The sequence below is a fragment of the Dysidea avara genome, chromosome 10, assembly GCF_963678975.1.
Source record: "Dysidea avara chromosome 10, odDysAvar1.4, whole genome shotgun sequence".
Lineage (NCBI taxonomy): Eukaryota > Metazoa > Porifera > Demospongiae > Dictyoceratida > Dysideidae > Dysidea > Dysidea avara.
The window spans coordinates 1-15,803 of NC_089281.1; the positions used below are offsets into that span (position 1 = coordinate 1).

The 15,803-nt window shown below is 40.2% G+C and overlaps 1 protein-coding gene and 1 long non-coding RNA gene across 4 annotated transcripts; both read right to left on the reverse strand.

The window, feature by feature from the left end:
• Window positions 1–25: 25 nt before the first annotated feature.
• LOC136236905 (uncharacterized) lies at window positions 26–3,711 on the reverse strand. Of its 3 annotated transcripts, none has more exons than XR_010692228.1 (7): window positions 3,643–3,711; window positions 2,533–2,631; window positions 2,137–2,235; window positions 1,760–1,858; window positions 1,384–1,462; window positions 1,098–1,140; window positions 26–961 (listed from the first exon to the last, which is right to left on the reverse strand). It is a non-coding gene; the product is annotated as an uncharacterized lncRNA (long non-coding RNA). The 3 variants fall into 3 exon arrangements; XR_010692227.1 differs by having other exon boundaries at window positions 1,340–1,462; XR_010692226.1 differs by lacking the exon at window positions 26–961 and having other exon boundaries at window positions 1,019–1,140; window positions 1,340–1,462.
• Window positions 3,712–10,230: 6,519 nt separating this feature from the next.
• Window positions 10,231–13,710, reverse strand: LOC136269257 (uncharacterized). The gene is made up of 4 exons (XM_066064784.1): window positions 10,859–13,710; window positions 10,680–10,812; window positions 10,554–10,632; window positions 10,231–10,501 (listed from the first exon to the last, which is right to left on the reverse strand). The coding sequence occupies exon 1, from the start codon at window positions 12,641–12,643 to the stop codon at window positions 11,042–11,044; it is 1,602 nt and encodes a 533-aa protein (XP_065920856.1). The 5' UTR covers window positions 12,644–13,710; the 3' UTR covers window positions 10,231–10,501; window positions 10,554–10,632; window positions 10,680–10,812; window positions 10,859–11,041.
• Between the last annotated feature and the right edge of the window lie 2,093 nt (window positions 13,711–15,803).

Below are 15,803 nucleotides of genomic sequence, written 5' to 3' on the forward strand. Positions count from 1 at the left end.
CCATCTTCTCAGCATAGAAAGTGAGTTAATGGATGCATGAGCTTCGGATGCATCCGACACATCCATGAGTTCATATGATAGTGAGACAAATGCCAACGGGAAATGCCCTGATGTGTGAGACAAATGCCAACGACAAATGCCCTGATAGTGAGACAAATGCTACCCAAACTTGAAGACCCAAATGAGTTTTTGGAGCATGAAACGGTATGTGTGCATGCATTTCATATTTTGGATTTTTAATAATGTCTGGTCTACAGGTAAAGGAAAGACTCGCAGATGCCTTCACAGATGTTACCAACGGGATCATAACAAAAACCACTGTCAACATCATTACTGCATATGCAGCAGCGGCTGTTCTATATGGAAATGGGCAAAGATCGGGGGTAATAACTAACCTAGCGATAGAGGAATACAACATGCGAGAAGAAGGTGATGATGATTTAATCATCATTCCATGTCTACACCACAAAACAGCTGCACACAAACTAGCTTTGTTGGCCATCACACAAGATGTCGAAGATGTGCTGGAATACTACTATGAAAACATAAGATCAATGATTACACCAGAGGATCCCTCGTTCCAACACAATTTTTTTTGACGTACAATGGTGGAGAATATATACAGGTGTATAGACATATCAAATTGTCTCTAGCTCCAAGTGATTGTGTGCCACCACAACCAGGCTTGTATAGGATTCTAGTGTCATCTGAAGCAAGGCGCCACTTGGATGCAAGAAAACACCAGAACATAGTAAAGCATCTGAGCCACTCTATGCAGACCAGCAAAACGTATTATGAACTCATGGATGTGTCGGATGCATCCGAAGCTCATGCACCATTAACTCACTTTCTATGCTGAGAAGATGGGGCCGTGATGAAATAGCCAAGATTACAGAGAAGTGGCCGTTGTCTTTGGATACGCCTCCAAACAGCCGGGAATGCAGGGACTTCATTAAAACATCTGGTTTGAAAAGAAACAGTAGAGAAATCATTCTTAAATGGCAACAACTTAAAACGTTTATAAAGATGTATGTACACTTGTATGATATTAATGACCTAATCTGATATGGTATTAGAATGAAATACACTCAACATACTTATCTGAATGTTTCGTTCCAAAAAACTTTGAGCATCATCAATCTAAAGCAAGATAACATTTGTTACAACTGAAAAAATAAACAAGTTTAACATAAATTGTAGTACGGAATTCTAAATAATAATTATCAAAATCACTTTTAGTATTCTACTTCATACGCTTCCACCGAGTACTATACTTTGTGTGTGTGGTATACAAGCAGCAACTATGCAGCCAAATACTACACAAGTGAAACACACATACCTTTAGAACACTAATCGGTCACTAGACAAAAGATATGCACATACTCGCAAGGTGTCATCCGATAAGGTTCACTATGATTCAGTCCTTTCCGATATTCCTGCCCAGGCTTAGCTACTATTCATTCTATGAGGAAATATATCAATTTATACAAACAATGTAATTAAGTTGCATCACTTTATTTCATCGTGACCCCTCTATTAGAGTACTTAATTCTCTTAGATGCACTAGTCTACTGATGTGCCACAACTGAACAGAGGTCCAAAGACTAGGGTGTACATTGAATGAAAGGAATTTTACTAATGGCTGATACCTGAATTAACAAATTTAAATGGGTTCACTCTCTACTATGTCACACTCATACATACGATTTCACTACAAAATGCATGGTCACAAATGGTCAGTGCACAAAAATGTACTTACTTGCATGGTGTCATCCAATAAGGTCCTCTTTTCAAATGACGTTATCTCCATGATCCAGTCCTTTCCAATACTCCTTCCCAGGCTTAGCTACTATTCATTCTATCAATTTATACAAACAATGTAATTACGTTGCATCACTTTATTTCATCATGACACCTCTATTAGAGTACTTAATTCTCTTAGATGCACTAGTCTACTGACGTACCACGACTGAACAGAGGTCCAAAGACTAGGGTGTACATTGAATGAATGGAATTTTACTAGTGGGGGAATTAACAAATTTAAATGGGTTTACTCTCTACTATGTCACACTCATACATACGATTTCACTACAAAATGCATGGTCACAAATGGTCAGTGCACAAAAATGTACTTACTCGCACGGTGTCATCCAATAAGGTCCTCTTTTCAAATGATGTTATCTCCATGATCCAGTCCTTTCCAATATTCCTGCCCAGGCTTAGCTACTATTCATTCTATGAGGAAATATATCAATTTATACAAACAATGTAATTAAGTTGCATCACTTTATTTCATCATGACCCCTCTATTAGAGTACTTAATTCTCTTAAATGCACTAGTCTACTGACGTACCACGACTGAACAGAGGTCCAAAGACTAGGGTGTACATTGAATGGAAGGAATTTTACTAGTGGCTTATACCTGAATTAACAAATTTAAATGGGTTTACTCTCTACTATGTTACACTCATACATACGATTACACTACAAAATGCATGGTCACAAATGGTCAGTGCACAAAAATGTACTTACTCGCACGGTGTCATCCAATAAGGTCCTCTTTTCAAATGACGTTATCTCCATGATCCAGTCCTTTCCAATACTCCTTCCCAGGCTTAGCTACTATTCATTCTATGAGGAAATATATCAATTTATACAAACAATGTAATTAAGTTACATCACTTTATTTCATCGTGACCCCTCTATTAGAGTACTTAATTCTCTTAGATGCACTAGTCTATTGACGTACCACGACTGAACAGAGGTCCAACGGCTAGGGTGTACATTGAATGAAAGGATTTAACTAGTGGCTTATACCTGAATTAACAAATTTAAATGGGTTTACTCTCCACTGTGCGCTGGAATATAAGGGGTAGTGTGTTTATACAATCACGTTCAGTGTGTATGTGAAACCGTACCTTCGTGTACATTTTTATGCAGCTGTGACGTTTTTTGGTTGTTTATCCCAGTGCGTTATTAACAGGAACCTAAACAAAGCGATTTTCACCCATCCGTAACTTTGTGCTGCCTGCTCCAAATGAAACGATTTTTATAGTGCAACTGTCAGCCTGTTTGTTTATTTTTTTATTATTAACACTTTACAGTGACCAGCACTGAAGGTCTACAACAACATGTGCTGCAGCCTTAGGATTACCTAACCTAGTTTCAAGGACTTAGACTTAATGACTTATACAGAGCTGGAAAGGTGTAACAGAAAAGGGGCCAAAGTAAGGAAAAAAATCCCTCCAACCCCAGGAATCGAACTGCAGGTCACCCAATGTCTTTGGGCAGGCTATATACCAAATTTGAGCAAAACCACCCCAACTATTTCTGAGATATTTGTGATCGACCACGAATCAGTACAGCCAACTCCGAGGCCAACTCAACAGCAATACTCAACGTTGATATTTGTAGCCAACTCCGAATCCCAGAAACTACAATCCTGCCTGCCAACACAGTAAGAAAACTTCTGGTCCTGTAGCTGCTGTGTTGTACACAATCACGCATCTCTGTATGTATTCTGGAGCTCAACCATGATGCCCAAAACATCATACGTATTAGAGTGATCGCCACATAACTACGGCCATATTATGCCATACAGTGGTGTACGGCCGACATTAAAAATGTTACTTATGTACTCACTTGTCTTTCCAACAGTAGAAGACCAAACGTTCTTCACGTTTTGAAATTATATCAACAGCTGGGGGGGGGGGGGGGGGCACGTGCTTTCTGTTCATGTCGCATCGTGTGACGTCATTGAGAACGCGTGATACATAATAGTACGCTATCTGCTACATAGCTACGCGTGCCGCATTCTGCTCATTTTGTTCACCTATTGGAGTTCGTTATTAGTCCTAGTTACTTTTAAAGCCGTCAAATCAACTCATCTCTGCTTCTAAAACCGTAAGGATCACAAATTGTGGGAAGTCTCCTTGCCATATCAAAACTCATGTCAAATTAACCCATACATTACAATTTTCCGTAAAATATTATTATGCGTAAAATCAATGTACAGCAGCCATGGAGGTAAGTTAGTTTTAAGTTACATTATTCATCATAACTCTGGTTCTGAAGGCGGTATCAAAATTGTTCGGCCGCCATTATACACGCATAACACTCCTCTATCCGATAGTAACAAAATTTATTCGAAGCTAAAGTGTTTACAGCTTGCAAATTTACAACAAACGATGGTAAATAGCAACTTACGCAATACAAAATCCATTGGAGAGCAAATCACGAATTTCGCGTTCTAATTAAATAGCGGAATCACGCCGTTATCATAGCGATTACGAATTTTGTTCGGCCGGAATCGGATAGAGCAATTCATAAGGAGTTGAATGATATTAAGTTTTATGGTATTTGATCGTGTCTAGTGCTTGCAATTATTGAATATACAAAGTGATGTAAAATGTATGGAGTTTGTATTGGAGAAACTGAAAAAGTGATCCATCCATCCTGAAATCTTTGAAAAAATCAGTGTTTAATCAGTCCATTTCATGATCTAAGGGCAGAAAACAAACAAAGGACACTGGTAATGTACAATATTGTTGATAAAATGATTACTGGCTGTAAATTTGATTTAGCCATTTTTGCAATTCTGACTTTACAAATCCCAATAACATGTTTTGATATGCAGAAACTAATACCACTGACATAATGCTAGGTGGTTAGCTATAACATGAATAACACACTTACAGGGTCATAGCAATGGCTTATCCAGGCATCATCCACAATCTATAATGTCCGGGATAACCGTTCCTAAGCATTAATGCCAAGAATTGTTGTGCACTCAAGCGAAATTCAATCATTTTTACCAGGGATTCTGAGGGATTAACGCAACATTTATAGGGAACTAAAAGGACATAGGTACATGCCCTAACCCTAACCCTAACTCTAAGCTTACAGAGAAAACAGTGAGTCCCAATTTGCCATGCCAGCTGCCAGTGGATGCGCTCTGTGTCAAGAACAGGAGTAACAGTATGTTCCTGTTTGTTTGTGGCTTGTTTATATATCTGGCTTCCAAGCCACTTTATCAGTGCTTGGTTGTGTGTTCCGAAGGCCTAGTAATAAAAAGAATATGAACAAAATTGTATATTTCAAAATCTTGAAAATACGGTTTTTTCAGTTCCTTTAGTCTTCAAACTTACTAGTGGACCTAAAGGCCATCCAAATCCACTTATAAGGCTTCTTTTTGTCATTGTGGATGATTACTAAGACAGTGTTTAGGTGTGTGTTCTATTAGGATTTTAGCTTAAAACAAGCACAATCTCTATTACGTACCACTACCGTGGTACATGATACAAGCAAAATGATAACTAGCTACTTTGTTACAACAAAGATGAAAGGTGAGATCGAACATCATCCTTAAAATCATCATATTGCACATAATGTTTAAGACCTGTTGGTAAAGAGTTCCAATACTGTGTAGCTTTATTTGTTGCAAAAATGACATCATCTCAGCAGGTGTCCAAAACTTTCCTTAGTTTTAATCTTGGTTCTAGTGTGGTACATATAGATAACTGAGACAGGTAATCCTGAAGCCACCTCAATACAGCATTAGACAATCCTAAACTTGATAATTGAGTCAGCGAGATGCAGTGATCAAGACAGTGAAACGCTTTTCTCAAATCCAAAAATGCTGCTATCCAAGTACAAAAAAATAAATAAAAATTGTACTAGTTCTTAGTCATGTTTCATAATGCGATACATTAATTTTAGTGCGTGATGGTACTCTTTCCTTGTAATGCTGAATTCTAATCTTAAAAATGTTTATGATACATGCATGTACAGTGGTCCCTCAAACTCATTGGACGCTGGGAAGTGAAAAGTTCGGATAATAGTAGCCCTTTATGTGCCTCCCCTTCTAAAAACACTTAGCTAGTACTTGTGACACAAATAATAATAATTAATAACAGCTTCCAGTTCAAGCATTTTCAAATTCAGTAGCTCATAACTTGCCAATTACCCTAAGTAGCAGACAATCACCAAAAGGAATAGTAATCAAAGCAGTTTCCCATGCTGTTTGAAAACTTGAATATCGAATATCCTCTTCAGTTGGTAACAAAGGTTTTAGTGTCTGTGGTTGTCCATTGTCCAATGGTTTTTGTAGCTAACCACAGCATCCTGTATTATGCAATAGCAAATACCACAGCAATTAAAATATTTTCATCTGAAATGATCTGGTCCATTTTTATATACTCTGCATGATTCAGTGTCAACACAACAAAGTGATATCATCTTAATGAATGTAAATTCCTTGAAATGAACCAATTAACCAGCTAAGCAACCTTACAAAAACTGTGATGAGTATAATATTATATTTAATGTGTTTTAGCTAGAAGAATTTATAAGAGCTTTAAAGTGAAAACATATTTTTATTATTGCAAAATTTTACTTTTCAAAAATAATTATCTGCTGTAAGAGACCAAGAATGCTGTCACAATAATGTTAGTCATACCAATGTATATGACAGGTGGATTGTCACTCTAAACATTGATTGTGCATACAGTGAACGATGACCTTGAACTGCTAAAAGGCTTAAATTACAGGATAATTGCATGACTTTAGGTGCTCTATTCTGTCATAAACTAATGCACTCACTCACTCACTCACTCACTCACTCACTCACTGAAATTGTCTGTTTACGCCAGTCAGATGGTCGGTCAGTCAGTCAGTCAGTCAGTCAGTCAGTCAGTCAGTCAGTCAGTCAGTCAGTCAGTCAGTCAGTCAGTCAGACAGTCAGTCAGTCAGTCAGTCAGTCAGTCAGTAGAAAATTTCATTAAGTATACATTTTTTAAAATTCTGTAGAAACTTTTCAAAAGTGTTTCAGGTCAATCTGAAAGCTTATTTGGGCTTAATTTTACCTAGCCAATACTGACTCATCGTCGTCAGGGAAAATTATATTTGGTCAATTTTATTTTGTGGGCCACACCTACTGCTTTATGGTCCCTACTATACAGTACTATCGCTGTATGATATGTGTGTGACCGAGTTTGCGACAAGGTGCCTTTTCCACACATTTTACATATTAGCAAACAAGCTTTTATAACAGTTGACTCCTTGCACTGATTAGATTTTTTTGTGTCACTATGTAGCCAAATAATGTAGCATTATTCATTGAAAATTTCAGGCAATTACATAGAATGGTACAAAAGGTATGAAGCTTTAAATGTCAAATTTTGTGTGTGATAAAGGTACCTTTTCACAAATCCGGTCACATAAAATATGTGACCGGATCTTGGAAAACCTACCTTTTTGGCACAAGCAAACTGTTTGGGAAAACTCAAATGAAAATTTCAACAAATTTTTTAAAATTAATTTTTTTGCACATTTGGATAAAGCAACTATTAAGCCTTCTTGCTGTGAAGTGTCACACCCATAGCTTCTTTTTCCTAGGAGGTATGGATGATTATATCAGACTATGTAGTAATTTAACATGCGTGGGATAACAATTAACTTACATATTGGGTGATTTGTTCAGCTGCTGGAATGGCTAAAACTTTGTCTTAGACAATGATACATGCCATTTAATTGCTGAAAAGTACCAAGAATATTTCATTAAACTATCAAAAATGTCTTTTAAAGTATTTTAGATGGTAAGAATGAAATTATTGGTAAACAAAGTGATTTGTCACTATTTTTCACCCTTAATCACTCACAGAACTCAATACATTACCATAAAAGTTAGTTTGTAATGTATAGGACAGAAAATTGGCCATATCTCAGGAATGCTTAAAGATATTAAGCTGAAACTTTAACACAAGATAGATGACTACCCAGTACCTCATTTATGCTATAAAACAGAAAATTAACCAATGTGCCAAAGGGTAGGTTTTCCAAGATCAGGTCACATATATGAATACTTAAAACAGGCATTCATGGTGATTATGATGATATCAATCCCAGAAACTTAATGAGACCGGGCATATACATGTACAAGACCAGTTGTAATTTGAGGCAATATGGTGATTGAATCACCATCCTCATGCAATAATAGGCACTTAACTTTATGATCCTTTACACTCTGCAGATTCACAGCAGTTCAATGATGACTTCAGTCACAATGCAACAAGCTATGTCATCACAATGTGAATTCCTTGAAATGAACCCATCAAACATATACCTCAACAAAGTTCTGAGTGTATCTTTAAATGTATTTTGCAAGAATTTTATTGTACAAGGAAAGGAAATACTTTACAAGTAAAGGAAATACTAAAACAGTATAAAAGAGACGCATTCAGTCGTATTTTCTATCAAGTTTGCAGCGTTGACTCATTATCTACTAGTAAACAGCTATATATCGTTTCCAAAGAGAAGTCAATATGGCAGGTGACCTTTTAAACAAGGGTTTAAAGACTTATGCGGCAACCTTCGCTGCTACGTTTGAAGTTCCAGTGATCGGCAGCTTAGTTAGTACACTGGTGTCTCTCTTTTGGCCTGAATCTGGAGAGGATGTTTGGGATGATATCAAAAAGAAAGTGAAGCAAGAAATAAAACATGCTTTGGATGAGTATGCCATGAAGGAGTTAAAGGATCTGCTCAATGGCACAAAAATTAATATGAAAGAGTACAGTGGAATTGATAATCCCAATGGAGACGAGAAGAAAACCCGGTGCAGCGCTATTGATGTGATGCTAAATCAGTTACAGCCAAAGTTTATGAAAGAGGACATCAATGTTTTAGCGTATTTGCCTGAATATGCTGCAATGCACCTCGCTATTAATATTGATTTATACAGATTTTACAAAACCTCTGAAAACCAAAGAGATGTTCAAAAGCTATATGACAAATACAGCAAACTATTACACAAGCTTGTCTCCATGGCTGTTGAAGCTCGATTAAGTGAAATTGACACAGAGCCAACTTTTAATACTGACGACTATGGCTGCAAATCAGAAGTACATTCAGATGATGACTTTTCAGTAGTAACTAAAGTAACACAGTGCGCTGAAGCCCGCGATCATCACACAGGTAAAACCATAAAGCTTGCAGCATTTGAATATCACACTAGGTGGGCAACCGCCATGTTTTATTCCCATAAACATAAAGTTGCAATACCTGGAGGACGTGAAAAAGTTGGCAAATGTTGGCAGCATACAGGAAAAGTGTGCGACAGCAATCTACACAATACTGGGAGGAAAATGCTATTAAACCAATTGCTTCAATGAAACATTTCATACCTTCTGATGACCATAATCCATACAACACAGAAGGTGCCAACAATCACCCGACATCTACCCCACCTGCTACTGATCATAACCCAGGAGGTGCCAACAATTACCCGACATCTACCCCACCTGCTACTGATCATAACCCAGGAGGTGCCAACAATTACCCGACTAATCATGTGCATTAGTTTTTTCCCAGAGGAGTTCAAGATGAATTTCCAAAGTACCAGTAGCCTAGAACTGTTAACTACTTAGTCACGTCTTTTTAGCTATGTACTTAGGACTTTTGTTAATTGCTGCATATTTATATTAAGTCAGTCAGGAATAATGCACCTATCAATATTATCCCCCACCTCCCCACTCCCGGGCGTAGTGTGGAAATGGGGGTGGGGATTTGACTTTTTCAAAAATCAAATTCTCCACCCTGACGGCACAACTAGTGGTCAAATCCCCGCATAGTATGGCTGGAATACACTTTAGGAAACATGTTAATTCTTATGTAGATCGCGATTTAAAAATCGCCAAAAACTGATTTCGAACGATCAAATGCCCCACTAGTGGGGCAGAATCTGAATTTGAGATCAAATCGCGCTATGCAAAATCCCCCACTAATCCCCTAGTAAGCGGGGAGGGGGGTAGTGGGGATTAACATTGATAGGTGCATAACTATCGACTGTCGGCTCAATCATCAGTGCTAGGCAGATATAGTGCTAGGTAGTTCTATACCACTGCGGCGCTGCAGGCCACAGCGCAATGAGAGCCATAGACTGATCAGTAGAGCAACGTCTACAACAACCTATATAAACAAAGCCTATCATATTGGTGCAGCGTCATCCCAAGCGTATGTAGCTAGTCAGTCTAGCCCGAACCTCAGTGGACTCTTATAATTAACTTAGACGGACTGCTGTATAAGCCAGGTGTACAATCGGCGTATTATAGACCCACATTGAGTTATGCATACCTCAATGCGGCTGCATACTATCCTCTATTCGCTATATACGTTTCTCCTCTGCCGGCCTCTCGTAAATGACCCTGCTTTGTCCCATCCAATTAATCAATGACGTTTCTGTAATATTTTTGTTATTTCACGTGAGTCAATTGGAATAAAGTGACATCAACAATTATCTTGAGAAAGGAAAACAGTAAAAATCCCTCAACCAAATCAAGAAAGAGAGTCAATCAGTTTTGTCTTAGACCACTCCTCTTCATGATCTGCATCTGAGTGAGCTGCAGAGCTAATGAGCTTGATGACATCACTATACTCAGTGTCCTTGCCTTCTAGGGATAGAACTTGGAAATTGTCGAGCACAATGACCATGTTGCTGCATCGATATCTGTGTAAACAGTAACATTAATGTTCATGCTTTACATTTTATGCGTACATACCAATGCCATTGTTAAAGGGTGGGTAGATGTACCACTGGTTTGAACTTGTGGTATTAATTGACGACACTGACCCAGGAGACTGTTTGTCAGATATAAAAAGACATTCTTTTAGTACACTCTGCTTACTTTGGTATCTCTCAAAACTGTTGGAGTGTTCTACATACACACATGTGACTAGCAAGGCACCCTGTATGTATACCACCCTGTCAGTGTGATCATCGGCACTCGTCTGTAGTACTACTCGTCTGCAAACTTTAGTCTAGAAGTACAAGGTAAAAGTTGCACAAATAACTAACATGGCTTACTGGAGTATGTTACTAAGTAGCTGTTCACGTCCTCAGCTATTAAAAGAATATGTATCCAATCTTGCACTATCATTTTTCTTTTTTTTCCCGGGGTAACCAGCACCCCTTGCCACCACCCCTAGCACTAGATGTTGAAGTGCTAGACAAAAATTGGACTGAGAATAAAGGGAGCAATTTAAATAATTAGGGGGAAGGCACCCGACCCTCTGATAGTACAAGGTCAAGTGCCCTATGGCTGATGGGACAACCACTGTGGGAGCGTGCCCCCCTAAGGCACGCAATCGCTGAGCGGAGCAACGAGAAGCTGATGCGACAACGTAGCCAAGACATCGCGCTGCTGTAGGGAACTTCTCTCTTCAGGGACAGTAAGTAGGCTAAACGTTTGTAAAAGATGCTGGTACATCCACTGATTCCACCAAACGTTGAAAAGACTAATGGGGTAAATGAACCCATCTCAACCTCCCTAATCCTCTGCTCATATTTCCTACGTTTCTCCTTTTCAAATCTCCGATACAATGAAGCCACTGGTGTAGCACGGTATGACGAAGCAGTTGGATTAAACACCTTAACATCAAAGAAAGCCCGTTGGTGGTGACCACCCCAGAACCCAACAGCTGAAACATCCAATCGTGCTCCATCCTCACGATTTGCAGTAGCGTATGTGAGTGTTTCACCAGAGAGAGACTGTAAAGGGGGCTCAACACACACATCAGTACAGACTTCTGACAGGATGGCAGCAGTAAAATCCCTAAGTTCGTTGTGCCAAAGGGTGGGGTAGCCACCTGTAGGGCAGTTCATGGAGTGGTCCACAGAGAATCCTTGACCACAAACACACTGGGTTGGCAATCCAGATGGGAGCCACCCATAGCGTAAGCAGAGAGCATCACGGAAGGCACCCTTATGCAGAGCAAAACCATGCTCCTCTACAGGCAAAGCGGAAAGCCAAGAGGAGGCCCCTTTCTCGCTAGACAGTGCCACAATCCTCTGCAGACCAACTGGTAATGATCGACACAAAGTGGCAGCGACCTCATCATACGCTCGATGCTTCATTCGTACAACTTCACACTTAGCCGAGCGTTGGGCCTCCAAGGTGTCAATGCTAAATGTTAGCTCCTGCTGAACAATCAAAGCAACAAGCGCAGAGGTAATCTTCACAGAAGAATCAAACTCAGCATCAGAATGAGATTTGGGATCACAGATACCAAGACCACCCAGTCTAACAGGTAAGGAAAAAAGAGCCCTCTCCACATCACTAATAGATCTCCCAGTCAGTGCGGGCAAAAGTTGAAGAGAGATGATGTCTTCCAGTGGTCCGAGAAGGGAGGAGATTGCTGGGATGGTACGCACAAAATAGGTCCACTTGCTACACAAGCCATGCGTAAATGCAGCATACGCAGCATGAGGGTGAGTTTTTGCAATATTAACCAGCCGGCGAACACAACGGGACCATGACTCGACTTTCTCAGTAATGTATGCCTCAGTAAAGGCGCGGGAACCAAGAGCAGCTCTAAGATGACGTTTGCCCTCTACAGTGATGCTCACTCCCGTGCCAGCAAACTGTTGTTTGGCTTCATCTAAACGTTCTGGTTTAACAATCAACCATGTCTTCGCAGCATTAGGAAAATACCCATACATGAAGCCAAGGTCCTTGAGCTTACACCACCAGTCATGCAGGCCCCGCAGAGTTCCCCCAGCCGTCGCATCATCGGCAAACCAGACTTGTGCCACATGGGGATCCTGCAGTGAGGCAATTAATGGTGTAACGCTGATGGAGTACATAGCCATGGCTAAAGGATCGCCTTGTGTGGTTCCCTCAGAAGAAAGTATATGGCAACCATCAATGAACAGGGGATGTCTTTCCGGTAAGTGTTAATGAGAATGTTGGCAAGAGGAGGGCACAATGACTGCATATTATGGAGTGACACCTGACGATTAAGACAATTGAATGCATTTGAAGCATCCACTAACAATACCCCTTTTGTTGATGGATCAGAATAGATGGATCTCATGGTATGGACAGCCGCCTCACAGCCCGCATCCTGCCCCGCACACAGCTGAAGTGACCCAGCTGCCTCCAAAATGTCCAGCTTAATGATCAGCAAAACAGCCTTGGCAATGATCCGTCTCACCACTTCGCCTATTCCAATAGGACGTACTCCGGGGCATTTGTTGAGGGCAATGAGACGACATGCCACCAAAGCATCGATACCACCAGTATCAACACAGGAGATGCACAAACGGCGAGCAACCAGTGCCAGAGAGTTACACAGATCATCAGATGCCCGCTGGAATGAGGTACAAAGGTGTCTCCATCCATAGGCATCCAGTCCAGATGGGCCTGCAGAACCCTGAGTTCGAAGGGCAGCACGACGAATCACAGTCCCATCCAGGGCATCAAAAATCACTGGATGAAATTTTTCATCATTATTTTGACAATGGCTTGAGGATATCAGGGTGAGCAGGCTAACACTGAGGATGTTTCTTCAAAAGTTCATTATAAACGGTCCAAGAAGGAGAGTCTGGATCCAGAGGTGTATCTAGTTTCATCGGAGCGCCGGAACGCTCGGTGGAATCAATGAGATCGATAGCAGCCTTCACATTGCCACGCAACATGTGGTTAACGGCACAAATGTTCAGTGTTATCTGTAGAGTTCTTAGATTGTGCACAAAGACGTTGCTGTATAACTGTTCCTTCATTCAGCAACTCAGCAATCTGGCCTTGCTTCCACAAATCAAGACGACGTTCCAAACAAGCAATAAAATCCTTTGACTTAGCAGATCGATGTGGTTTCTGCAGTAAAAGAGCACACATTACCATAGCAGCCTTAATAGCAATACACTCAAGAGAACTACCCTCCCCATATGCAGCATATAATCTGGCCAATTCCTGAACAAAGGCTTTGCCAACCCTCCCAAATGGGACCACAAACAGGTTACAGCGCCAGTGCACTAATATATTGTATGCGGATGAAATCTCCTGCACAAAAACCTCACCTTCAACTTCATTCCACTCAAAGGAGGGGGAGGACATACTTAAAAACTGAGGCAGCTGGGCCACCACGGAGGGGACAGGCTCCACTCCCTCCTCTGCTACCTCAGAGGTGGCAGAAAAGAACGGCAAACAAATTGGACAGATATATTGCTCTCCATTTCGCACTATTCGCCTCCCTTGAGCCTTGGTAATCCCTATACAGTCTCCATGGTACCAAATCTTACAAGCCTCACTACGAATATCACACGAAATCATAAAACGATTGTTCTCTGGTTGTTGGCAAGAACACCACAGCTTGTCTGGAGCGTTGTTCACCTCCGCAGCAGCAGCCACAGCAGCTTTACGTCGTGACGAGCGACGCATTTCCAATCAATGCCTCCTACAACCCTGCAGAAAAGCGACAAACGAGAAACCACGCGACAACAAAGCATTGGCCAACCTTTCGTAACACCGTGCGTCGGTGAAGGCAGTCGAACAGCGTGCCTAGTAGCTCGCAGGACGCGGCAAGACAGGAGGCACTGAAGAGCCAATCACTCGAAATCACGTGAGAATCTTGCACTATCATTATAACGCCATACTAACTGTATGGGCTTGCAAAAGGCTCAACACACATCCAATGCTTTGAAATACCATAGATCGGGAAATGTTCGACAATAAGAATATTTCGTGGTTGCCTAAACCAACGAAAATAAATTACACGAAATATTTACGCTTGTGAATATTTTCTACTTAAGAAAAATTGCTTGGCAGCGGATAGTGCACCTGGCCATGCACATAACAACAGCAATTCAGTTCCCACCATCACGGAGCAATTGTATCGAAGGGTGTTATGTATCTTGTCATTTATTTCTGGCGCACGAGACAGGTCACTGGCAGGTTAATTTAGCAGCGCGGAGCTGTATGGCAGTATGCGCTTCTAAAATTAGCTAGATAATCCAGCTTTGAGAGATGCAGTAAAGTATTCAACTTCTAAGCAAACTCCGAAAACGGCCGGTGTGCTGACCGTCGAGGTAAGTCTACATGTTTAATTATTTGTTGTGTAGAAAAATTCGCTAGTAAAATATTTTCGTGGTTTAGGTCGTCCACGAAAATAAAACACATCGAAAATATTTTACAACTAATTTATCTCGAACGAAAATTTCCCGATCTACGGTAACACATGATACAATATGAAGTTTCCTTAAACTTCTGCTTTGCTTGCCAAATGGCTTACACTCCTTTTTCTGTGTCATTACTGATCTAATATCTCGAGCCTTATGCTTTTTTCATCAAATTTGGTAATTAGAATGTATTAGATGTCTTTGGCAAATTGTTGACGCAGCCACATATTAGACCAGAGCAAATACTATTACAGAGGAACGTCTCTATTACGGACAATTTGGGACCCAGAATTTTTATATAGAAGTTTTCCTCTGTCAGAGGACCAGACCTGTTGGGACCAAAATATTTGTCCTTATTATGGAGGCTTTTAATGTTGTGTCCTTAATTTGGAGAGTTCGTTAAGAGAGGTTCCACTGTATTTCTAGTGCAACTAAACCTTATGCACAATTTAAGAACACAAATAATATTGTATTTTGTTGGAAATCTATGTAGATACACACACACAAGAAAATATGTGACCGTATCAGCAAAAACCATACCTGTTCGCACCAGCATGCATATTGAGAAATTACCCATGTTACAAAGACAAATACGCCATTTTTCATTGGCATAATTTTCATCGGGATATTATTTTGAGAAGGAAGACTCAAGTCAATTAAAAGTATATTATACCTTCTTATTTGCCTGCACATGGAGTGTTCAAAAATATTTTGTTCCACTTTTGCAGCCCCAACTGTATGCATGTCACATGCATTTGCTTATGATGTGGTGAACATTAGCAAGATTGTCATTTCTTCACTAGAATGATTTCCTATAATCCACGGTGAAAATATATTTTAGGCCGACTTGCAG